This window comes from Staurois parvus, unplaced genomic scaffold (genome assembly GCF_062004578.1).
Source record: "Staurois parvus isolate SC_StPar_1 unplaced genomic scaffold, SC_StPar_1.0 ptg000303l, whole genome shotgun sequence".
NCBI lineage: Eukaryota > Metazoa > Chordata > Amphibia > Anura > Ranidae > Staurois > Staurois parvus.
This window is the reverse complement of record NW_028318099.1, coordinates 1,934,927-1,962,407: the sequence shown is the minus strand read 5'-3', so window position 1 is coordinate 1,962,407 and position 27,481 is coordinate 1,934,927. Positions and strand designations below refer to the sequence as shown.

Below are 27,481 nucleotides of genomic sequence, written 5' to 3'. Positions count from 1 at the left end.
TATTGCAGTGCATTACTGAATACACATGAATGTGTATTACATGTGTTATTTGCATTTTGCATGATAATGTGCTTTTGGTAAGGCAGGCCATTCATTAAAATGGATCTAAATGTGCACCTGGACCTTTTTCTTCTCCATGCACCACAGTTGGTTCAAATGCAGGTCCATTTTTGTGCTGGGATGTCTGTTGGGGAGCCTTTCAAAATGAATTGCACCACAATGCACTGCAGTTACCCTGCATCACAAGCATTACCACACCACATTAATATAAACTTGGCCTTATTCATTAAAAAGTCTTATTTTTTTATATAATTTTAATTTTTTTAACTCCCTTTTATTTTATAAATGTGTTTACCCATTGATATGCTTCCTAGTCATGCGATCTGCATTTTTGAGACCCCAACACCCTGCAATAAGAAGGTAATGAGATATTTGTGAAAAAATGATATATTTGCTATTGTAATTATACATAAATTGTGCTATCTTCTGTTATTAACTGGTATATTTTTACATTTATATGTGCATTGAAACCTTTTCTTAATAACAAATGTAAAATCCCCTTATTTGACACTTTCAGAATTGAAAAATATAATCCACAACAAGAGAAAAATCAACAGAAAATATCACCTTAGATCCTCCTATTTGTTTTTGAGTTTTTTTTATGATCTCTGTCAATACTTGGTACCTAAACTTGGAGAAGCCTAAAGGCAAAGGTCTCGGTATCTACAGTAATTCAATAAAGATTAATTCATTTCTGAGAGATGATGCCTTATCCAGAAAATATCTGCTCTATGCTTTTTATATCACGTTTTTGCCATTTTAACTAAAACTTCTGAAACTTTTAAAGTGCTATTCCCCCCCCCCCAATTTTTTTTTTTACATTTTGGGTTGAGTGTGATGGGTTAAATGGTTTATGAAGAATATATTTGCCTCTTCATCCTTTTTTTTTCCTGTGTATAATAACTTCCAATGCCTCTGTTCTGACATTTCCCAACTGCTGTTAAGAATTCTATATTCCAGACAAAGTTATTTTTAGCCTGATGTAGGGTTATTAATTAAATATTTGTCCAAGTTTGTTTAGAAGAGTATACTCCAAAAAATTGTAATAATACAGATGTAACAGCCCTATGCTGGAATTGTTCTGAAACACTGGGAACTGGTAGAATCCTGGTGTGACTTGCAAGGATTTGTATCATATTCCTTTCCACTTTTCAGTTAACAATAAGAAGGCATTTTGATTTCAGGTAAAGTTTTCAGGCAGGTATAGGTGAAAGTGAACTGAGGCAGCAGTAATCTTACTTCCCTGCTGGTGTTAAATGATTTTGAACAGGAACAGTTGTCATTACAATCTTGTGTGTGTTGTGCAGACTGTCTTATTTGCTAATGCATGCACTGCATTCCATCCATAAAATCTTTGTCTCTCCCAGTGATCGTTTCTATCTGCTTTACATTGGAAACTAATGGACTGTGAATAGTATGTGTGGTTTAATATGTCTAATATCTGCTTTACAATATAACATGTTAAATTCTAAATTACCATTTCTACATTGAGACTTCATTAACATTTTAAACATTTTGTTTTAATAAAACACCTTATTTCATTTGATAAAAGTGCAAGGGCTTTATCATGACTTTGTGATAGTTTATTAGGAATTCCTGATGGTTTATTTGTCACTAATGACACCAAAATTGAACTAAGTGCTTTAAGCAAGCCCCCTGTTGTATTTTCAAGATAGATGCAGGGGAGTTGACTTAAATTGTTACTAAACCCAGGACCCTGCATTCACTATATCTGGTCTCCAACAGTACACATAACAAGGAAATGCAATTATTTTAGTAAATATAAACTGCTAAATACCATTTCTCATCAGGAGTTAGAGCAGTCTTGTGACTTCTATCAGTGTTCAGCAGAGCATTGGTTAAAGCTTGTAGGAGACGTTTTCTCTAGGAGCATGCAGAACCCCCGACCTCTGTCTGTATAGTGCCAATTGGCCCTGTACTGATCACATGCACTCTTCCAAGAAAAAAAAAACCTCTCTAGCAATAGACACCAAATTGAGCATGTGCAGTGTCTCCACAGGATATGTCTTATCAGGAGATAAGAGGGGAGCACTGGAAGAAGGGGAGGATGGGAGAAGTCCAACTGTGTTTTTACACAATGCAGAGGATTAACCCCTTAGGTTCCACAGCGAGTATACTCACATGCTTTACTGCATAACAAGCATGCTTTACTGCAAATACAGAGTGATTTTACTGTTGTCGGTTTAGTAACACTTTAATAAAGATGAACATGGTGTTCACTTTGCAAAGGGGATTTTTTATCTTGTGCATGTGGAAAAATTCACTTTGCAAAGAATGCCCAATCATGTGAAAGGGGAAAAAAACCTTTTTGTTTGCACATAGTTGCATGATGGAAGTCAGCAGAGCTTCACCTCGTTCATTAAGCAAAGGAAAATTGTCTTGCACTGTGAACAGTGTATTTATCTTTAGTGAATCAACCCATAGGTGAACATGTCTCCAATCAGCTTACATAGCCCACAACAAAAAATGTATATTCAACAAATACAGCTTGCATTTTTAATCTATTCTTCAAACAATACATATCCACTACTTAATGCTCATGTAATATTTTTTTATATATAAAAAAAACTTACTAGGTTTGTCTACCAACTTGTAATGTCTCCTTTGAGCTACCAAACCTCACTTCCATTTGTTTGGAATGAGCAGTGCACATTAGTTACAGTCATGTGCACAGCTTTATATACATCACAAATCCTACAGTCTATAATTCATCTCAGGGGGGCCATGGAGAGGTGTAGAGCGAGCTTCTATTGGACTGCCTCTTTAGGCTTGTTTTTGGAAGGAATCGGTTAGACCCCACTGGTTGGCTGAAGACAATGCCCATTGTTCTAAATGAAACTTGCTGTGTGAGCAAAGTAAGTACTGTATGTACAGGTAGATATCTGAAACCTTAACTTCCAAGTCTGGTATCGCTAGCACCACATTCCGGTGAACCAAGCTTGATGACCTCCAATGCAGTGTCTAAACAAAATGCACTGTGAGAGTCATCGTCACCATGAGAATCAATATAATCATAATTATGCTTCAGTTAACGTGAGCATAGTGCCAGTTTTGCCCATTTGACACTATTATAGCTTGCAGTGTTCTACACCAGCCTTTCTCAACCAGAGTGCCCAGGCACCTTGAGGTTTCTTCAGGGGTGCCTTGGCAAAATATCTAAAAATTGGCCAAAACTTGTATACTAGCCAGCGGGTGGAACAAGCCTGCCTTTTAGTTACACAAAGCCATGGGTTTTAATTGTGCACCATTACGACCTTCGAGCCGCTGGCGTCCTGACAACCAATGACATCAGTTGATAAGGAGTATGTTGGTTGCCTGCACAGAATCCTAGTTTGACCCTCCACCACCTCTTTCCATCATTGCTGGAGTCACATTAGCTCAGTGATGAATAAAAACTGGAGAGAAGAGAAACATTGAGATACTAGTCAGTACCAGTGTGCAAAAGTGTATTTGCTTTGGAAGAATAATTCACCTGTAATGTTGGGTTTCCTACATGTGTGGATGTTGCTGCATTATATAAAACTATTAGAATGGGGTGCCTCAAGACTGTCCATAATTTTAAAGGGTACCTCGGGACTGTCCATGATTTTAAAGGGTGCTTTGGCTTGCAAAAGGTTGAGAAACATTATTCTACACAACATATTCCAAATAAAGCTGTTTCTTTTAACTTAATTCTCCACTATGCATTTGCATCTCATACCTGCCAGTTTGGATGTCAGTGTTGTTTACATTTACAACATGCCAGCAAGTAAAATGGTTTCTGTGGTTATGAATGTTTATATTCTCTTTCAGTTAAACATCATAAAGGGAAAAGCTGGGAATCAGATCTTATGGGGCCAGTGGCACATCTGGCCATGTGTGTGTGTGTATAAAAAAAAGACATTCAGTCATAAAAGACACATACTATACACTAAGCAGAAAAATATAATGCAACAAAATTTGATGTGGTGATGAATGTAGAAATCTGAAAACTAATAAAAGAAATTCTGATGGCAAAAACTCACACCAGTTGAATAGGTTCATAAAAAGAAAAGAATGATACTACTTTATAACTACTATGTAACATTCTTTCTATTTCTTTTTTTCTGCCAACATACTGTATGTGTACAATCATTTTCCGCTTTCAATTCTTTTTTGCCCATCATAATCTATTAAGGGGAAGAAATGAACCATACAAAATTTGATATTGGTACCTGTGATATCTCTTTATTTGATTCGGGTCTTTAAAGTGAGTTCCCGTGGTACAATGGTTTGAATCCCATTTAATGCTGACACTGCTCCAAGCCTCCAATTTTGAGCCAGTTCAAAGTAACGCACTAGAAATCATTTTGCTATGATCAAAGGTCATCAGGGAAAGAATGTTCATTTTGCATAGCTTTCGGTCATTTCAGACTTGCCTTGTGACATGAAAATGAATAATGCTCTTGGTCTGCAAGACAGCTCCTTTATAATACTAGAAAATATTTTTATGAATATCACAGATTGTAAATCATAAGTTTGTTGCATTCATAAATTCAAAATGACTGAAATATACAGTATAACAGCTCTAAGATGAATATACAGTGGATATAAAAAGTCTACACACCCCTGTTAAAAAGTTGTAAAGCTGTGTTTATATTAGAGCTATTTATGTAGTTGTGCCAAAATATTAGGATTAGAGATGAGCGAATTATTCAAAAATTCGATTCGGCTGATTCGCCGAATTTGAGGAAGAAATTCGATTCGATGCGAATTAATTCGCTACGAATTTAACTTATTAAAAGGGTTTCTAGGCTTCAGAGAGCCTTTAAATTAGTGCAGAACACTGTACCTTTAATTTAAATGCCCTTGGAGATGAGGAAGGACAAGGAGAAGGATGAGAAGAAGGAGAAGGAGAAGGATGAGAAGAAGGAGAAGGAGAAGGATGAGAAGAAGGAGAAGGAGAAGGATGAGGAGAAGGAGAAGGATGAGGAGAAGGAGAAGGATGAGAAGAAGGAGAAGGATGAGAAGAAGGAGAAGGAGAAGGATGAGAAGAAGGAGAAGGAGAAGGATGAGAAGAAGGAGAAGGATGAGAAGAAGGAGAAGGAGAAGGATGAGAAGAAGAAGGAGAAAGATGAGAAGATGGAGAAGGAGAAGGATGAGAAGAAGGAGAAGGATGAGAAGAAGGAGAAGGAGAAGGATGAGAAGAAGGAGAAGGATGAGAAGAAGGAGAAGGATGAGAAGAAGAAGGATGAGAAGAAGGAGAAGGATGAGAAGAAGAAGGAGAAGGATGAGAAGAAGGAGAAGGATGAGAAGAAGGATGAGAAGAAGGATGAGAAGAAGAAGAAGGATGAGAAGAAGGAGAAGGATGAGAAGAAGGAGAAGGATGAGAAGAAGGAGAAGGATGAGAAGAAGGAGAAGGAGAAGGATGAGAAGATGGAGAAGGATGAGAAGAAGGAGAAGGATGAGAAGAAGGAGTTTCAACCGCTGTATGGAGGGAATGTCACAGAACTGTCAGAAATAGCGGAGCTCTGCAGATACACTTAGCGGAGCTCTGCAGATAGATACAGCGGTTGAAACATAGGCTATGTTTCAACCGCTGTATGGAGTGAATGTCACAGAACTGTCAGAAATAGGCTATTTCTGACAGTTCTGTGACATTCACTCCATACAGCGGTTTCAACCGCTGTATGGAGGGAATGTCACAGAACTGTCAGAAATAGCCTATTTCTGACAGTTCTGTGACATTCCCTCCATACAGCGGTTGAAACATTGTATCTATTTGTTTCCATAAATGGAAACAAATAGATACAATGTTTCAACCGCTGTATGGAGGGAATGTCACAGAACTGTCAGAAATAGCGAAGCTCTGCAGATACACTTAGCGGAGCTCTGCAGATACACTTTTTGCCGGCTTGGAATTCTTCTTATTTTCATCCTACTTCTTCTTCTTCTTCTTCTTCATCCTCATCCTCATCCTCTTCTTCTGAGGATGAAGAAGAAGAAGAAGAAGTAGGATGAAAATAAGAAGAATTCCAAGCCGGCAAAAAGTGTATCTGCAGAGCTCCTCTAAGTGTATCTGCAGAATAGAGGAGCTCTGCAGATACACTTTTTGCCGGCTTGGAATTCTTCTTATTTTCATCCTACTTCTTCTTCTTCTCATCCTACTTCTTCTTCTTCTTCTTCATCCTCATCCTCATCCTCAGAAGAAGAAGAGGATGAGGATGAGGATGAAGAGGAAGAAGAAGAAGACGTAGGATGAAAATAAGAAGAATTCCAAGCCGGCAAAAAGTGTATCTGCAGAGCTCCTCTATTCTGCAGATACACTTAGAGGAGCTCTGCAGATACATTTTTTGCCGGCTTGGAATTCTTCTTATTTTCATCCTACTTCTTCTTCTTCTTCTTCATCCTCATCCTCTTCTTCTTCTTCTGAGGATGAGGATGAAGAAGAAGAAGAAGAAGAAGAAGTAGGATGAAAATAAGAATAATTCCAAACCGGCAAAAAGTGTATCTGCAGAGTTCCTCTATTTCTGACAGTTCTCTGACTTTCACATTTACAGCGGTTGAAACATTGTATCTGTTTCCAAATAAAAACATCTGTATCCTAAATGGAAACAAATAGATACAATGTTTCAACCGCTGTACATGTGAAGGAACTGTCAGAGAACTGTCAGAAATAGCGGAGCTCTCTGCAGGGACACTTTTGCCGGCTGATCGGGAAAAATCCGATTCGCGCACCCGAAGTAGGCTAATATTCGGATTCGACGCGAATCGAATTTTTCCTGAAATTCGAATCGAATTCCACTTCGCCTGGTTCGATTCGCTCATCTCTAATTAGGATGCCACCATGAGCTAACCTGTTTATTGCACTGTAACTGAAGTAACATATGACTCTTCCCCAGGTTTCTCCAAACCATCTGGTGCCATAATGGAGTACTCCTAATCCAACATCTTATTTTTTCATGGGGATCCCTGCTCCATGAAGCTGTTATATGAAATGTGGCATCCCTTTGAATATGCATATCCCAGTATATCATACAGATTCAGCATGCCGAAATGTCATTTCTGACCTCCTAGCAGAAATAGAAGATTATGTTGAAAAGTTTGCACAAGCAGTTATTTTCTAGCACCATATTGCTTTGTTTAAAGGAAATCTATGACTTACAGCACACACTGTCATTGTATAACATCAGAAATGAAATAACAATACAAACAATAGACAACAGTCTAATGCAAACTTACTTGAAAAAACTTGTTTCATGTTGTGGTGTCTGCCTGTTTGCTGACTATCCCTTTCCACAACTTTCTGAATTCCCCACATGCTTTGCAGCTTCTCTGCTGTTAACTACATATTCCATGGAACTTTGCTGTGTGCAGGCAGTGATTTGTTTACTGACTCCACCCCCTGAAACTCTTTCTCTTAGCAACTTTGTAATGTACATTCTGTGATACAGCAGTGCTTACTCACAGGGCATAGCAAATATGTGTCACAGAATTCAAAGAAGTAAATATTTGGGGATCTTCACAGAGTGACACTAAACAAAACATAGATTAACCTCACTTTTGCACTCAGGCCTTCCACATTGAAGAACTCCAAAAAAGCCAGCAGTGTGGTGTGTAGATCAAGCCAGGGTCTGTGCAGCTGTTCCCTTAAATGTCTAGACAATGTCTCAAGACAATTTGTACCAAAAGCAAAAAAACAAAGGAAGCAACTAGCACAAAAAAATGTAATAATGAAATGTAAAACACAAGTAATATGAATGCACTAACATGATCCCAAGAACTATACACAGAAATAGAAGCTTTCAGATGAACCAATCCATTTGCATAGAACATAAGTCCAGGCACCAGCTTCTGTCTCTGCAGCCTACAATTCTAAGCTTCATGATATGTCTTCGATAGAAGAGGAGAACCACCACACTCACAGATTGGTGACAGGTCTTGGAGCTGGGAGTGGAAACCAGTGCTGATTCAAAAGGAGATTGCCATAGACACAACACGGTTTGCAGGCATGGCCTCCTTTCTCACAGTGTTGAAAAAGGAGGCCACGCCTCCAAACTGCATTGTGTCTACGGCACATCAGAAAGCTGATGATCTGACTTTTTTGTTTTTGCATGCTTCTCTTGCAATATTTTTTGCATAATCTTTACAATTTTTTGGATATGATTAGGGGCTACTAATGAATCTGTTCATTGTTTACTTTCTACTATATGTCTATGCCAATTTTTTAATCTGTTTTGAATTTAAAAAAATACTTCACGTATAGCTGAATATTGTAAGCATCTGTTTGAATCGTGATTACGTGAGATAATATTTTCCTGGATTAGCTCGCAAACACAGCCTATGTTTTCCTGACTGTTGGAGGCTTCATAGCTAAATATACATTAACCACTGTCTGCCGCCTTATGTCTTTGTGAATTGGTGGACACTTATTTCTGCAGTGTAGTTTATAAAATATAATTATAGGTGGCAAATGCCCCTTTTAATACCAGTTCCCATAGACACGCTGTACAGAGCCAATTCAAGTGGCTTTGTACCCAAGACTGCTGTGATTGGTTATAGCCTTCCCCTATCTCTCACAACTGAGGAAGAAGAGGAAATAGGAAATAGGAAATCATTAATAACTGACTCATTCGTTAGTTCAAAATTACTATACAGATTTACAAGATTACAGAAATTAGAGTAACATTTTTTTAAATTCTTTCATCACCCCCCTTCCCTATATATCTGATATCCATACTGTCTCTTCAGTGACTTGTATATTAACCCTTCACCTCCCTTATCCTACACATTTGCACATTAACCGCCCTGTGTCCATCCTCCCAATATATGTGACCTGTTGATTAACCCATTTACCACCTCTTCCCTATGTGTATGACCTGTATGCATTGCATCTATTTATTTCTGGTACTTCTATAGCGCCGTCAATTTACGCAGTGCTTTACATATATACAGTCAGGTCCATAAATATTGGGACATCAACACAATTCTAACATTTTTGGCTCTATACACCACCACAATGGATTTGAAATGAAACGAACAAGATGTGCTTTAACTGCAGACTGTCAGCTTTAATTTGAGGGTATTTATATCCAAATCAGGTGAACGGTGTAGGAATTACAACAGTTTGCATATGTGCCTCCCACTTGTTAAGGGACCAAAAGTAATGGGACAATTGGCTTCTCAGCTGTTCCATGGCCAGGTGTGTGTTATTCCCTCATTATCCCAATTACAATGAGCAGATAAAAGGTCCAGAGTTCATTTCAAGTGTGCTATTTGCATTTGGAATCTGTTGCTGTCAACTCTCAAGATGAGATCCAAAGAGCTGTCACTATCAGTGAAGCAAGCCATCATTAGGCTGAAAAAAAACAAAAGAAACCCATCAGAGAGATGGCAAAAACATTAGACGTGGCCAAAACAACTGTTTGGAACATTCTTAAAAAGAAGGAACGCATCGGTGAGCTCAGCAACACCAAAAGACCCGGAAGACCACGGAAAACAACTGTGGTGGATGACCGAAGAATTCTTACCCTGGTGAAGAAAACACCCTTCACAACAATTGGCCAGATCAAGAACACTCTCCAGGAGGTAGGTGTATGTGTGTCAAAGTCAACAATCAAGAGAAGACTTCACCAGAGTGAATACAGAGGGTTCACCACAACATGTAAACCATTGGTGAGCCTCAAAAACAGGAAGGCCAGATTAGAGTTTGCCAAATGACATCTAAAAAAGCCTTCACAGTTCTGGAACAACATCCTATGGACAGATGAGACCAAGATCAACTTGTACCAGAGAGATGGGAAGAGAAGACGCCGCTTCACAGTGCAGATGGACAATGACCCAAAGCATACTGCAAAAGCAACCAAAGAGTTTTTTAAGGGAAAGAAGTGGAATGTTATGCAATGGTCAAGTCAATCGCCTGACCTGAATCCGATTGAGCATGCATTTCACTTGCTGAAGACAAAACTGAAGGGAAAATGCCCCAAGAACAAGTAGGAACTGAAGACAGTTGCAGTAGAGGCCTGGCAGAGCATCACCAGGGATGAAACCCAGCATCTGGTGATATCTATGCGTTCCAGACTTCAGGCTGTAATTGACTGCAAAGGATTTTCAACCAAGTATTAAAAAGTGAAAGTTTGATTTATGATTATTATTCTGTCCCATTACTTTTGGTCCCTTAACAAGTGGGAGGCACATATGCAAACTGTTGTAATTCCTACACCGTTCACCTGATTTGGATATAAATACCCTCAAATTAAAGCTGACAGTCTGCAGTTAAAGCACATCTTGTTCGTTTCATTTTAAATCCATTGTGGTGGTGTATAGAGCCAAAAATGTTAGAATTGTGTCGATGTCCCAATATTTATGGACCTGACTGTACATTCACATCAGTCCCTAACCCTCAGGGGGCATACAATCTAAGGTCCCTAACTCACATTCATATACAAAGGCCAATTTAGACAGGATCCAATTAACCTACTAGCATGTCTTTGGAGTGTGGGAGGAAACCAGAGTACCCGGAGGAAACCGACGCAGGCACAGGGAGAACATGCAAACTCTAGGCAGGAGGTGCCGTGGCTGGGATTCGAACAACCCAACTGCCAGGCGGAAGTGATAACCATTTAGCCACTGTGCTGCCCAATCTAGTGCACCATTACCGAGCCCCATAGTTCAAGAACCCAAATATTGGCATGTTTATTCATTTCCAAAGGTAGTTGCAAAAAACAAGATCACCTTGTGGTTTCTACAATCCCAGCTTTTTTTTTTTTTAATGTTTGGTCCTTTTGCCTACGTAGTAAAAAAAACGCAAGTGATGATTAAATACCATACAAAAAAATTGTATATATCCCTTAAACTCAGACGAGCAACCCTAACACCAGCTAATTGCTGGGTGTGTGGCTACATGTGAACAGCAATGGCTCCTCTCAGCCTGTCATTACTTTGTACACACTGAGTAGTTGCCACTGTTCACATATACCTGTCATCCCAGCCACAAAAATCTGCTGATTATTGGTGCTGGAATCTGATATATTACACATAGTTGCCTGTGTGAAGTAGGTCTTAAAGTAGAACTTGAGTCAGAAAATTAAGTCCTGCTCGATCACTTCTGGCTGGCCTCTTTAGCCGATATAGCTAAACTATATTGCTAAAAGTATTGGGATGCCTGCCTTTACACGTACATGAACTTTATTGGCATCCTAGTCTTAGTCTGTAAGTTTCAATATTGAGTTGGCCCACCATTTGCAGCTATAACAGCTTCAACTCCTCTGGGAAGGCTGTCCACAAGGTTTAGGACTGTGTGTCTATCAAAAAGTTTGACCATTCTTCCAGAAGCGTATTTGTGAGGTCAGGCACTGATGTCAGACGAGAAGCCGCTCTAATTCATCCCAAAGTTGTTCAATCAGTTTGAGGTCAGGACTCTATGCAGGCCAGACAAGTTCCTCCACCCCAAACTCGCTTATCCATGTCTTTATGGACCTTGCTTTGTGCACTGGTGCACAGTCATGTTGGAACAGGAAGGGGCCATCCCCCAAACTGTTCCCACAAAGTTGAGAGCATGAAATTGTCCAAAATGTCTTTGTATGCTGTGTCCTTAAGATTTCCCTTTACTGGAACTAAGGGGCCAAATCCAACCGCTGAAAAACAACCCCACACCATAATCCCCACTTCACCAAACTTTACACTTGGCACAATGTAGTCAGGCAAGTACCGTTCTCTTGTCAACCACTAAACCCAGACACATCCACTAGATTGCCAGACAGAGCAGCATGATTCATCACTCCAGAGAACACGTCTCCACTGCTCTAGAGTCCAGTGATGGCATGCTTTATACCACTGCATCTGATGCTTTGAATTGCACTTGGTGATGTAATGCTTGGATGCAGCTGCTCAGCCATGGAAACCCATTCCACGAAGCTCTCTATGCACTGTTGTGCTAATCTGAAGGCCACATGAAGTTTGGAGGTCTTTTAGCTATGGACTCTGCAGACAGTAGGCGACTTCTGCGCATTGTGCGCTTCAGCATGCGCTGACTCTGTCATTTTATGTGGCCTACCACTTTGTGGCTGAGTTGCTGTTGTTCCCAGTTGCTTCCACTTTGTTATAATACTAACAGTTGACCGTGGAATATTTAGTAGCAAGGAAATTTAATGGATGGACTTATTGCACAGGTGGCAACCTATCACAGTACCACACTTGAATTCCTTGAGCTCTTGAGAGCAACCCATTCTTTCACAAATGTTTGTATTAGCAGTCTGCATGCCTAGGTGCTTGATTTTATACACCTGTGGTCATGGAGGTGATTGGAACACCTGAATCCAATGATATGTCCCAATACTTTTGGCAATATAGTGCATGTAAAACATGAAAAAAATTGACTATACTGTTTAAAAACCAGTAATACACAGTCTCACCTTGCTCTGCACATGCTCAGTTGATCTCTATTTTTTGGCACTGTGCAGAAAACGTAGAGGCAGATCTGCTGACAGTTGTGACTGGGCTTCAGCAAAATGGCAGCCTCCAGCATGACGAAACAGATTAATACTGGAGACAATTTACAGCACGCACTAACTTTTATAGCATAATTATTAATGTGGAATATACGCTATATTGCTAAAAGTATTAGGACACCCCTCCAAATCATGGATGCAGGTGTCCAAATCACCTCCAAGGTGTATATAAAACATACTTGGAATAAAGATAAAAATACAGATTACAAGATTAGTTCTTGGTTTTTGTTAGCTTAGAATTTTTTTTTTTTTTGCTATAGACAAGCAGGGCCAGCATTGTGTTTATCTTGTTCATATTGCCTTATGCAGAGAACTGCATAATGTTAAAACCCAGAATGAGCTGTGCATATGCAAACTATCTGCATTCAAATAAACAATCCCTTGCTATATTTATGTGTGAGTGAAGGGTCCAGCTCCCAGTTTGGTTTGGCTTTTAAGTTTTAAAAAAAAATTCCTACACTAGGCTGAGATTACCAACTGAATATGATGTTGCCCTGTCTTAAATGCACCCCCCCCATCCTTTTGGAAATGACCAAAAAGTAACCTAAAATATATTAATAATTTTAATTTAATAAGTTTATGAAAAAACATTAAGCTGTGTTTTTCTTGTACAATGTATTTGTGTAAATTTGGTATTACGGTAGAAAGGGTTGGCTTTACAATAGACCTAGGTCCAAACTTGATTACTAGAAAAGGTGCTGCTAAACTTTAAGGTTATCCTGCACCAGAGGTACCACTACTAACTGCCTTTAAAATACTACTATTAATAATAATAATAATTGACCAGGTGTAAGTAATATAATTTGTTTTTTGGGGTTTTCTCTTTATTAAATTATTTTTTAAATTTTTACGCTATTAATCTCACAGGTTAAAGTAGAAAGAAGTAGAGCCTTCCCTTTCTTTCTATGGAGTACTATGGAAATCTGTGGGCTGAATCATGGATTTGATACATATCTCTTTTTTGTTTCAAACTGTGCTCATTTTCTGTGTGGAGGTTTGAAAAAATATATTTATTCGATTTGGCATATGGATAGGCAAGAAGGAAGTCTCCTTGTGAACGCTCACTGAAATTCCCACTCAAACAGTACATTTTAATGAAACATTAAAGATGTTAAAATGATGAGAGGATGTCTCTGCTTCCACTGGGATGCTGTACTGCTTCAGGTGTTGTGCCTTGGTGTGAGATGGGATTTGGAGCATCACAACTGTACAGCATCCTTAGCCCAGCTGGCTCTGATTATCCACTATTTCAAATTACATAAAATGTGTTACAGTGAAGAGTCTAACAAGGCAGTGTAAGCAACCCAATACTGGCTTTAAGGCAGAACACATGCTTTAAGAATATCCTTTTGGAACCCTTCAAAGCTCCTGGGAACTATACACATTGCCTTTCCCTTCAAGCAGCAGAGATCTTAATATGCTAAGTAATATCTAAAATGAAATTATTGAGATGTTCTTACTGGTTCCCTTGAGACCAGAGATTTTGATGCTATTTGTGAATCACGGATGATCAGAGATACTGGAGCAGTGAGATCTCTTCTGAGGCTTACCAAACCTGTCCTGTTCATGCACAGAGCACTTCATCATTTGAAGCTGGAGTGATGCTTGCAGGATTTTGCTTTACAGAGATCGAAGACAAAAAGGGATCCGCAAGTGTTCTCTGGTTATTGTACACTCTTTGAAATCTGCCATGTCAGAAATTTCTTTCTTCAGTCTGGATATAGAAACACATATTTTTCACTCTGGCAAGGTTCGAGAGATCAGATGTGTTTTATTAATTCCTGCTAAAACTAGCAGCTTGTTTTTCTCAGAATGTGAGAAAGTTTGTTACTGTCTCAACAACTTGAAATGCATGCGTAACACTCCTTGAAATAAATGACTAGCATTTTTTAAAGAGTTAGTTCACCTTTACTTACTTTTCCCAAAAACCTCCCTATGCACTATACTACAGTGTCCTTAGTATTGTGCTCAGTTTTGCAAATAAACACTGTTTAAGCTGCCTGCATAATTGTCCTTTCTTCTCCATCATGCAGATGGTGAGATGCACCCAGCGTTTTGGTTTGTGGCCCTAGAAACCCAAAAATGAGCACTCCTGGCTTTGTTCCCTAGCCACACATGGGCAGTCTGCTCTCTTTAACTCTCGCTTCTGCTGAGGAGGAGACTGCATATGTATGGGTAGTGGATGTTCCAGGTCTAACTGGGAATTTAGTGGTATAGTCATACTGTTCTTTTCTCTGTATCTGTTTCTTGAAAGTGGAGTATGCTTCCTATTCATTAACCGCTTTGGCGCAGCATTCCCTTGATGGCCACTTAACAGTAGCTCAAGCCATAGGAATACAGAAAGGAGCACCAGACCAAAGCTGGATGAAAGAGTTCAAGCTAACTATTGTTAGTAAAAAGTAATATTGAGGGCAGCAAAGTAGATGTACAACTAGTATTTTCAGAACAGAAATAGGCATTGGCAGCATCCACTTTTTCTTTTATTACAGATTTTCTTTATATTTGAACACACAGGGGATGTTTACAAAAAAATAATAATAAAGAAAAAGATATATATATATGGAACACATATTAATCAGAATATAGCATGAAGTCAAACTCCTGGGATATTGATCTGGTCAGTTAAGTTGCAGAGGGGGTTGTTAATCAGTTTCAGCTGCTTTGGTGTGAAATTAACAACAGGTGCACTAGTTTTGCAAAAGTGAGATGATCCTCAAAACAGGAATGGTTTCACTGGTGAGGCTACTGACATTTTTTTTCCCTACTCATTTTTTCTGACTCTTTTTCACTAGTTTTGCATTTGGCTAGGGTCAACATCACTACTGGGAACATGAGGCGATACCTGGACCCTAGAGAGGTTGCACAGCAGTCCAACTCCTCCTGGATGACATGTCAATACGTGCCATTGCCAAAATGGTTTGCAGTGTCTCACAGCGCAGTCTAAAGAGCATAGGGGGATTCCAGGAGACAGGCAGTTACTCTAGGAGAGCTGGACAGGGCCACAGAAAGTTCCTAACTCATGAGCAAGACCGGTATCTGCTCCTTGGTGCCAGAAGGAACAGGATGAGCACTGTCAGAGCCCTACAAAATAACCTCCAGCAGGCCACTGGTGTGAATGTCTCTGACCAAACAATCAGAAACAGACTTCATGAGGGCGGCCTGAGTGCCCAACGTCCACTAGTGGGCCCTGTGCTCACTGCCCAGTACCATAGAGCTCGATTAGCGTTTGCCATTGAACACCAGAATTGGTAGGTCCACCACTGGCACCCTGTGCTTTTCACAGATGAGAGCGGGTTCACCCTGAGCACATGTGACAGACGTGAAAGGGTCTGTGGAGAAGCTGTGGAGGACATTATGCTGCCTGTAACATTGTTCATCATGATCATTTTGGTGGTAGGTCAGTGATGATCTGGGGAGGCATATCTATGGAGGGACGCACAGACCTCTACAGGCTAGACAATGGCACCCTGACTGCCATTAGCTATCAGGATAAAATCTTTGGAACCATTGTCAGACCATACGGTGGTGCGTTGGGTCCTGGGTTTCTCCTGGTGCACAACAATGCCTGGCCTCATGAGTATGCAGGCAGTTCCTGAAGGAAGAAGGAATTGTTACCATTAAATGGCCCCCACGCTCGCCTGACCTAAATCCAATAGAGCACCTCTGGGATATCATGTTTCGGTCCATCTGATGCATCCGTTGCACCTTAGACTGTCCAGGAGCTCAGTGATGCCCTGGTCCAGATCTGGGAGGAAATACCCTAGCACACCATTCGTTGTCTCATTAGGAGCATGCCCCGACGTCATTCATGCATACAAGCACAAACTACTGAGCTACTGAGTACCATTTTGAGTTGCTGCAATAAAATTTCAGCAAAATGGACTAGCCTGTTGCATAATTTTTTCACTTTGATTTTTTTAGGTGTCTTTGAATTAAGTCCTCTGTAGGTTGATAATTTTCATTTCTATCAAACAATGGGGCATCCTTACGTTTCTAACATATTACCCAGTCTATATCAGTATAGATATCAAGCATAAGATTTTTCCCCATTGAGATTTGATGTGTTTTCAAAGTGTTACTTTAAATTTTTTTGAGCATTGTATATAAAGATATATTGATGGATAGATGGAGTGTGTGTGTGTGTGTGTGTGTGTGTGTGTGTGTATATAAACATAATTTGGAGAATGTGGCAGTGTGTCTATAGCAACAATAGATACCCCAAGTTTCATACAATTGTAAGGTAATATTAATGTACCTTCTGTGGTCAGCAGCTCCACTTTTACCTGGCTCTTTGTGGCTTTGTTAGAGTGGTTTGTGTATGTTCTTCACTTGACTTCATGAATTGTTTGGCGAAGGATACACAAGGATCTATCAATTACTCTCTATAAAAGAAAAAAAAAGCGGAAGGGTGTGAAGCTTCTCCTGTAATTGTTTGTGAGATTCAGAATATGTTGATAGATAATATATTAAAATGGCAAGTTTGAACCATATTGTACAATGCAGATCCCCAATGTTTGCCCTTGGCTGTGTCATATAGAGCAATAGGTATAGATGGCATATTCTCAATTTTCTGTCCAAGTTGGAATTTATTTCAGGAGTATCAGTACATTTTATACAGAATCACAACATTACTCTCTTTAATATGGCAGTGATAAGTGCAGAATTGAATATATGGGTGTTAAAGTAATGCAATTGCAAAGTTTTTTTTTTTTTTAGCATTTAAAGATTTATCATTTAGCAATACACAAACCACTGGCTTTTTACAAAGTTCTAATGAAAAATGTATAAAATGTTGTTTCATGCTCTGGCAGATAAAAACCTTCTAGAATGTTTGTTTATATCAATGTTTGTTACTGTGTTTTCTCCAGGATTGACAAACTATTGTGTATCTCTTGCTTCAGGTCCAAGGAATTAATTAAAGAAGCAATCCTGGACAATGACTTCATGAAGAACCTAGAAATTTCCCAGATCCAAGAGATAGTGGATTGCATGTATCCTGTTGAATATGGCAAAGACAGCTGTATCATCAAGGAAGGGGACGTGGGGTCACTGGTCTATGTCATGGAAGGTACTGTGTTTTACTTTTCCCACAGTTACTGTGCTTTTACTGTAGAAGATTTGAAGATTTCCTTTCCTGTCTGGGAGAAATTGTACAGCACTCTTTTAAAATAGATTTCATTGTGGAATGTCCTTTTAATAAGCGTCACAGTTGTATGCAGCCCTTGCAAAGCTGAAAAGCATTTGTGCGTTTTTATTGGAAAAAAATTTAATGAATAGATTTCTGTGGGTTTGTTTTTCTAATTTACCAGTTGCACATGGTCACTAATCTAAATTGTACATCAGTCACTGCATTCACCTGCCACCATGCTTAAATGAATGCAATTATAAGTTTCCGAAACACATGTGCAAGCATCGATGCTTTGGTCAATATTTCACATTTCAGAAATATGTGTACTCTTTTACTTGTTGAGGACATCAGCTTAGATAACAAACTTTACAGACTTTGAGTTGCACAAGATCTAGTTACAGCGATGCGAACATGAGACACAATGACCCATAGATTTATAGTATATGATCACATAAGAGAGTTTTTATTAAACCATACTGGGTGCAATTTGGTAAAGCATTTGTAATATTTTTCTAGTGTAATAAAAGTCTTATGCCAAATTCATAAAAACCTTTAGAAAGGATATGTTACCGAACCATCATATACATCAAATGACTTGGACAGTTCTGAGCAGGGATGAGTTTAATTCCAGAGTAGCAAATACAGCAGTTATTCCTCCTGATCCTAGGCAACAACTGCAGAGAGGACTTGACAAAAGAGGCAGATAGGGCAGAAATATATGGAATAATCTGCATGCCTTTTTACCCCAACCAACTCAGTCCTTGAGGAATCAAGATCAGTGGAGATAAATGGGAAAAAGTATAACTCAAAAAGTACCTTAAGAGTGAAATCTGTGGGTGATATTAAAGATAAATTGAGGATTAAATTGAGTATTTTCATTCTTTTCTCTTTTGATCTAAAAATGAAAAATCTTTGAAAAACTACTTTCATTGCTCCCATCTCTGGATTTCAATCTTTTTGATTGGGTAAAGGATGTACATTTTTTTGCATGGAAATCAGCTTTGAAAATATAATATAAGCATAAAGAAAAGCCAACACCTTTGACCACTTAGAGAATTTGAAAGCCTAAGGCAGTCCATACATACAATTGTAGGTTGAAAGAAAAATTGCTCAATTCCCCCATCAACACAGTGTTGATAGGGAATCCCTCCCACAGCACTGTCCTGTTCTACCGGCGAGGAGCACAGGGAGCCTTCCCCACCAGCAGAATACAATGATCACTGCTTACAGATTGCCATACTAACAATTTACAGATTGCCACACTAACACAAGTGATGTTAGTGTCGCAATATCTCCACTGAACTATTGTATTCTGACAAGAGGACTACCCCCCCCTCCCCCCCCCACCACAACACAGCGCTTGCTGTCATTGGCTGTGAGCTCTGATCAGATGCTGGTTTTCCAGCATGCCTGTTTGACAGAAGCCGGTCCTAAGACCAGCACTTTTCATTGGGACCATTGTAAGGCATGCCCATTCGTTCTTACAGTGAAGGAATTTGAGAATCCAAAAAATGGAGAGAAAATACAAATTCAGTAGGTTTACAGTGGGCTTACTTGTGTCACCAATTGTTCTTGTCCATTATTATATGTAGGGAACACTATTAAACAACTTCAGTGACATGCCTTAGAACACGCAAATGACAAATGCCTGAAGACTGGTCAAGATTCTGAGTTTTTCAGGATATAAAATTGGGACAAAGGAAAGGTGATCTTGACAAAATGTTGCTTAAAGCTGAGGCTAGATGCATCTTCACATTGGGCCCGAGAGCTCCTTTTGACCTCGATAAAGGTTTCACTTTCCTGCTATGTAGGATTCTTACTGTTTGTATCTAGCAAAATAATTAAAATATAGTATATTATGTTAGATTGGCATACATTTGGCAAAGAGAATTGGTAGAATAAAGATTTTAACAAAGATTTATTTAATATGGTATTGACAAAAAAAGGATTTGGAATTGTACAGAAGAGGGAGCTCTTGAAATGCTGATGTGAACAGTGCAATCTAAGCTAGAATAGTGAAGCTTGTAAATGGTTGCCATGAAAGGTGGAAAAGAGGCATTAAACAGTTATCCTGATGTTTTAGGTGATGGCAGCCTCTGGTCGTGAAACGGCAGACAGTGTTGGTGTAGCTTGTCAACTTTGATGCTCCCAGTGGCACATCTCAGTAATGCAAGCCACATACAGTATACAGAGATGCTAGTTAGGAGGTGCCACTGGGTGGACGTTGATGACATCATCTTGCTATGAGTGTGTGATAATGTCATTGTGCTGTGTGTGATGATGTCATGATGCAACAAGAAGTGTAAATATAAATAAATTGAGAGAATGGTGGGCACCATTAAGCATGTTATTTATTTTTTGTGGTTTCTGTTTGGCGCATCATTATTATATTGTTTTTAAGACAAAAATTCACTCCTGATTAATTTTTTATGGTCAAAACATTTTGATCTGGTGGGGTTTGGGTTCACAATAATTGTTGTGCTGAATTTTTGAGGGCATGCAGGGAATAGTTTTTGATCAAATAATGCGGGGGAATTTACAAGTACTGCCAGTCTGGCCAACGTGAAATAGAAATATGTGAACATCTTTTTAGCTCAGATTTTACCAGAATAATTATTTCCCCCTTATCTTTTTATTCCAGGTGTGCATCTGTAGGAACCTTCATTATTTTCTTTGAAATTTTAGCTATTTTATTCTATTTGAATCAAAGTTAAGTTTTTGGACTGGGTGGGTTCTGTGCAGATAGGCACACATCTCTCGGCATAATGTAGAAGGTGTGATTCCGCATATAGGTGCATTTGTTGCTAAAGTTCACTATAACATATTCAGGAACTTTTAGTTGCTTTGGCTATGACATTAAGAAATACCACCATATTGGTGATAAAAGTGGAGCCCCTTAAAGCATGAAGAGTTCTTATTTTCATCTTTTTTTTTGGAGTAGTGTGGAGCTGCACATAGCCAGCCTATGAATGTGAGTGGAGATGCAGACCATGTGAGTTTGGGGACATGTACCCGTCCCTGTGTATCTGTCAAACTGTTTCAGTGAGTCTGTACAGCCGCTGCATCTCCATTCACTTAAGCTGTATATGCTGCCTGTACTCTGGTCCATGCTGCTTCAAACAGATATACAAATGGCTCTTCACACTATACAGGGCTCTGTTCCCCTGTTAATGGAGCTTTACTGACAACTGTCATGATGAATCTTTTGCAAGTTGCACTATTCGTTGCACAGACGAGAAACAGATTTCTAATGAGTGTCTATGACACTTTTTATGAATTTAGGGTCCTTATTTTGTCACCATAGTATTTCAAGTTGTAAACTACAGGAAATAGTAATTTTGGTTTTTTCTTTCTTTGTGCATAAATTATTGGTGCATTAAGGGGTTTTTCTTGGCCATGCACTTCAAATCAAAGAGCACAGATTCAAAATCTTTCAACTAATAACCTTCGGTAAAACCACAATTCTTGGCCTAGAGTTCTAGTCAGCTAGCATGAAGTGATTCTGTAGTTAGCCTTGGAAACTGCCCAAACTCTTTTGAGCTTATACAGTAAAGAGAGAGTGATGATAACTTGCAAAATACACCAGCTCATAGAAATCGGTCTAATTACACCTTCCTGTAATCAGATCAGTTAAGAAATGAGTCATCTCAGTTTATAGATGCACATTGCTAGTTCTTAGCGCCAGGCTTTTGCACTGATTTATTGAATAAACTGGCTTGAATTAAATAATTGCATTATATTAAAACTACACCGTAACACCTACAGCATAATCTATTCTTTTTTTTTTCAAGGCATATGTCTTATATTTTAATGACTGTCATAGTCTCAGAAGCCTCAAGTGTTTTTTTTTTCTACTGTTAGTGTTTACAGAGCGAAAGGCAATCAATATCCCTTACTACTAGCCCACTGGGAAATTAAACACATTAGATGTGAACAGTGAGTATTATGGCATAGCAAAGCTCTGTAAAGGACAACCCTGCCAAGCTTTATGATTTCATCAATGAAGAGATATTTAAAATTCCCATAGAAAGATTATTTCAGCACTTAAAAACTTTTTGTCAGACCTAACTTGTTTGATATTTGACCCATATGGGGGCAGGTGTTGTTCCTGCAACCAGTTTATGACTAAATGAAAGTTCTGAAAGGCTAAAATGATAAATGCTTCTGTAGGATTACTGAATTTGTCAAGATATGCAATCAAAGTGCACATATAGTCTTTTTTCCGTGTATGAGCAACACTTTTGGCTCATTTGGAGCTTGTATACCTATTAAAATAATCTATCTGTATCAAGTTTAGGCCAGCTGGACAGATCTCCCTTTTAAACCAGCAACCTAAAGCAGTTGTAAAGGCATAAATGTTTTATTTTTTCTTAAAAGATTAAACATGTTATACTTACCTGCTCTGTGCAGTGGTATTGCACAGAGCACCACTTAACCTCCTCTTCTGGGGTCCCCTGCTGGCACTGTTTGCTTCTCCTCTTATCTGATTGCCCATAACAATTGACTTGCTTTGGGGGCACTCGTCCAGGCGTGCTCCTGAGCTGGGCTGTGAATCCATAGACACAGCAAGGCTTGGCCTTTCTCCTTCCTCATGTGATTTGAATGAGAGCAGCAGGAGCCAATGGATCTTGTTGTTGCCTCTGTGTCCTGTGAGGAGAGGAAGAGAGAGCAGAGCTGCTGCAGACGAGCACAGCACTGGATCAAAAGAGGAATCTGGTAAGTATTTAAGGGGGGCTGATCATGGAAGGTTTGTATTCATTGATGCAGAGAATGTATTAAGGTAAAAACCTTATGACTTTACAACCACAATAAAGACATGCAGAACCTTCGTTGCCATCAGAAAATAGCAGTACCACTTAAAGCAGTATTAAACCCAAAAGCATTACTTTGCAGCTTGTCAATTCTTGGATGTGATGGCTGCATTAGTTTTCTATTTTTTCACCTGGCAATCTGGCCAGTAAGTCTGTTGTGTTTCAAAAGAACAAGCTGTCTTGCATGTAAAACCTTTATCCCAAAAGAAAAAATAAACTGTTTGCTTCAACTGCTTATGAAGTATTCGTTACAGTTTGGCTTCAATTTGTTAGTGTTTCTAACTCTGCTAGTACATCTATCATTCCCCTCATAAAAGACTGACAGTGCTGTGGTGCGAGTGCCTATGAGCTCCTTCATCCAGAGTGGAAGCACTCTATTACAGGAGGTGAAAACAGAGGGAAAAAGCAAGAAAAAAAAAAGATTGGTAAGCTGCAATAACATTTTTGGTTTGGTGTTTAATACCACTGTAAATGGAAATCAATATATGAAAACTGTATCTATTATTGTAAAATATAGAGACACTGAGGGTTCATCCTTATCAAGTAGGGAAAATTCAGGGGGCGTAGCTTACCTTGCATAAAAGGATTGTGTGAACATAGTATCCACGTAAAAGTGGTTACTTACGAGACTAATGTGATATCACTCCAAAATATTAACAAAATTATGAAATTTTATTGAATACACAATCACATAAAAATAATGTAAAAATTAAAATCAACATTTCAAAATCCATCACCTCACCCCAGATAACGTCTGTACCCCAAATGGTAAAATCAGATGTCACATTATGGCCATAAACCACAAAATGTAAGAGCTCAAATAGCGACTCTAAACTTTATTTACATTCACCAAGAGGCCACCCTTGATCCCACTGCTATAGGGGGGCTGGAGGCTTGTGTTGAACTGCCTATACCTACCACTATTCCAAATGTATTGATTTGTTACCAGGGGCGGACTGACAACTCATGGGGGCCCCCGGGCAATAGGGGTTAATGGGGCCCCTGTGTCCTTGCCCAAACTCAAAAAAGCCTATGAAAAAGGTACCAGGGGAATCTCATGGGGCTCCAAATGGTCAGTCTGCCCCTGTTTGTTACCTTTAGTGCCATAGTGGAGTTGATTTACTAAAGGTAAATAGTCTGTGCACTGCAAGGTTATTTGCTCTAGATTTAAGGGAAAACTCTGGAAATAAGGGAAGCTTTGCTGATTTCTATCATCCAATCACGTGCAAGCAAAAATACTATTTTTTATTTTCCTTGCATGTGATTGGGTATTTTTTGCAAAGTGAAATTTTACCTCATTTACTAAGCTCTAGAGCAACTGCACTTGCAGTGCACAGTATATTTGCCTGTAGTAAATCAGCCCCATAGTATTATTTCCAGAACATCCACAATAAGTGAGACATACTATGTCACTTATTCCATTTCTCTCCCTGTAATAAAGATTGTGTCATTCTCTTCATATACAGAGGATAAATTACAGTTATATAAACAGTATATGCTTTGGCCACCTGTGTAATGGATTTGGATTAACAGTCCCTTTTACTATTGACTATTCTGTTTTCTTCTCCTATAATACATGATCATCATGTCTCAGGAACATGCTGGTTTTGTGAGAGAACCACCCGCCCCTCCTTTCATCTCCATCCATCCGCTCTGGTGAGAGATCAACTGGATTAAACTTTCCCCTTCGCCTTCTCCCTGTCATGTTGTCAAGCTCCGTTCTGGGAATTGAATTACTTTTCCAATCAGCTGGGCTGATTAGCTGGAGAAATACTTTTTTCTTTCTCTATTGTTCGATTGCCATTTTCAGCCTCTCTGTCACACATTTGCCTTCCTGTGCTATTAACAGCATCTTCTTCTACTTTGAATTTCAAGTCTTTCTGCTGTCTCCATGTTTAAAATTGTTCTCTGTGGGAAGCCGTGTGCAGTTTTTGTAAATGTTCACATTGCAGATCTCTGGTTTTCTATAACATGTCTTGCACTGGCTTTGGATTTTATAGGGCTGGTAATGAAACCTAAGAACATAAATGCTTGCTGTGACCCCAGTGTGGCAATGTTTTTGTGCTAGGGCTGGATTTCTACTTGACATCCAAGTAACTAGTATATTCCAGGGATGCAATGGCAGCCTTCATGTTGTTTTGGTACATGGTTTTCTTTTATATAAAATTAAAGAGCAGACATCAATGATCATCAAGGTCAAAAAGGCCTTTTCCAAAGTCCAATTTTTTTTTTTTATGCTGCTGTGATCTGGCTTCCTGTAAGAGGGTGGCTGTTTGTTCTCTGTAGTCCCATTGTAACAAAGTACCCACCCACTCTTGCTTGCTGCTGAGATGAACTAGGAACTACAGGCTTTGGGATGTGTAGACCCCATAGAGCAGTGCACATGACCAAAACTAACATGCATGGCTCTTTTTCAAAGAAAACAGAAGTGAAGGAGAAAAGTTGGGCATTGCTCATCGTAACTGAGGTGGAAATACATCACTGGACGATGTAATTGACAATGCATTTATATCATGGGACATTAGTTTTTCTTTTTAATGATGGGCTTGTTCTATGGTACTTTTACCTTTTTAAATTTATATTGTGCAAGAGTAACAAGGGGTACCATATACACCATTTTCTTTCTTGTGGGGGGAGGGCAGATATATGATGGCTCCCTAATTTAAAGGGAGATACCAGATTCCTATGAGTCCCCCCTGCAGAGGGGGTGGGGGACATCCCTTTTTGACAGAAAGGATGAGGCCCTTTTCTCCAACGGAAAAGATACTTTGCAAGGTGTGTGTGTGTGTGTGTGTGTGTGTGTGTGGTGGTGGCTTCATCATGCCCATTTCAAGATACCTTGCTAATTTTCCGGACATGTTGTCTGGCATGGTTCTGTAAGGTTGATGCATTGCATGCTCGCTGCCCTCCCCTTTCTTGGCCACCTAGGCTGCATGCCTGGGTAAGGGACTCATTTTAATTGTAAGAAAACCCCACCAAGTTTTTTTGATTTTCTTTATATACTTAAATGGACAGTAAACATTTTTGTAAGAAAAGATATTTGGTGTGGGATCTCCCTAAAATCCATAAATGATCCTTATCCAGGTATGAAGCCTGGGTAGCCCTCCACATTGGGAGAGTATCTTGCAAGGGGATATTTAAAGCCTCTATCTTCTTTGTAAGACACCTTGTTTCTATGTTGATGGGGGCAAGGGTCTCATTCCTACATCTATAACAGTAAATATGACAAATGGGGAGGGTGAACCTTTCATGTGCAAAGACAGCAGTAGGACCTGACAGGTGTTCTAATCCCTCTCCACTCTCTTCAAAATGAAAAGAAAAGGTTTTGCCTTTGTTATACTTTATTCTTATTGTCCAGTGGTGTGGAACAGTCACAATGAGAAACACCAGTCAATGTAGACCACCATGATCTTGCCACACTGCTATTTCTATCATAAATGATAGATTCCCTACCCTGCTGGAATGTAAATATAGTGAACCTAACCATTTGATGTCTCCCAGGATCCCCGCCATCTTGTTTACAGTTTCAAAAAGGAGGTGGGAATCTTTCATCTAGAGGCAGTAGTGATACTGCTGCTAAATGGCTAACTTTTTTGAGACATCAGCCATGGGTTTGGGAGGGTAGGGAATGGCCAAATATGGCCAGTTTGTTGACCAAACTGCAAACATTCTGGGTTCAGATCAACCTCATGTTCAACCCAAAGCACATCCCTAATCCTGGAAAGGACCAAACATTTAGCTGTATTTGACACCGTGAAGTGGTATTATTCCATTTAACAACAGCCAATTCGTCATTATTGGTTACACTGCTTTTGAAAGTTTGACAAGGGAATATGATATATTTTGTGCTTCATTTTAGTTAGTGATGTATAGTTGATTTGTCAAAGATTTATCAAAGGTTTAAAATGTATGTTATTTGGAAGCATAAATGTTAAAACTGATATTACCAAATTCAGTACCAAAACATGTATGCTCATTTTGTGTAACTTGGGTGATTTAAAGTTATCAGTTCAATTTAGGCAAATCTAATATTCAATTTTTATTTGTTACATTTCAGAGACCCTCTTTATTTTTAAATATATAAAGGGGAATTCAAAGTCTGCTTCTTGAAAGTTATCCATAGATATCTTTTGGGTCAGAATGTTAAAACTGTCTTCCACATATCTTTGAGCTGGTGGTTTGTTTAAAACAGAGGTACAGATGTTTAAACCACAAGTATACTGTATATGCTTGTAGTAGTTAGTCACTTTCAAATAAGCTTCTGTAATGGTAAAAACATTCTGTAGCTTCTTCGAGCCATTTCTTCCATTGCGTTTCTGGATGATACCAGAATTTATATCCACAGAGGTAGCATAAACACCTTAATATAATCATCATTCAGATTTTGATTATCAAAAAACAGGATGTGATTTTTAAAAGTTGTACAACCACTGTGTTTGATTTTCATAATAATCCAGGTTTTAACTATTCAGTTTAATTGGCTGAAGGTGCCAGGGTATAGATTTTAAATTTGGCATTATACTGTATGTGGAGGACAGATGGGGGTTTATTTACTAAACCTGGTTGACTCAGAATCTTGGGCACCTGTGCATGGTAGCCAATCAGCTTCTAACCTCAGCATGTTCAGTTAAGCTTCAGCAATAAAACCTGGAAGCTGATTGGTTTTTATGCAGAAGTGGACAAGATTCTGAGTCAACCAGGTTTAGTAAATAAACCCCATGGTGTCAAGGGGCTCCACGCCTGCTTAGGGATAGTTTGTTTGACATAAATAACCACCTTTGTACCTCTTGTGAACTAGTAGTCCTCTGTTTCAAAAATGCTCTTGAATGAATGTCCTTTTTTTAAAGGTGTAGAAAGACCGCTAAGTGTATAACTGTAGAATTTGCCTTCCTATGTTGGGCCTTTCATTTGCTGGGAGGCTGTTTCATCTCACCCAACAAAAAGGTCTTTGTATTTCACACTGCACTGCATGTAGCAAGCTACTGTGTTGTGCT

The 27,481-nt window shown here is 39.1% G+C and overlaps 1 protein-coding gene across 4 annotated transcripts in view; it reads left to right on the top strand.

Annotated features, from left to right (window-relative positions):
* Positions 1 to 27,481, top strand: part of PRKG1 (protein kinase cGMP-dependent 1) — a 1,352,400-nt gene that overhangs the window by 368,135 nt on the left and 956,784 nt on the right. For all 4 annotated transcript variants that reach the window (XM_089683127.1, XM_089683128.1, XM_089683125.1 and 1 more), the window contains exon 2: positions 17,450 to 17,616. In XM_089683127.1, the coding sequence (XP_089539253.1) occupies positions 17,450 to 17,616 (167 nt within the window). The remainder of the gene's footprint in view (positions 1 to 17,449; positions 17,617 to 27,481) is intronic.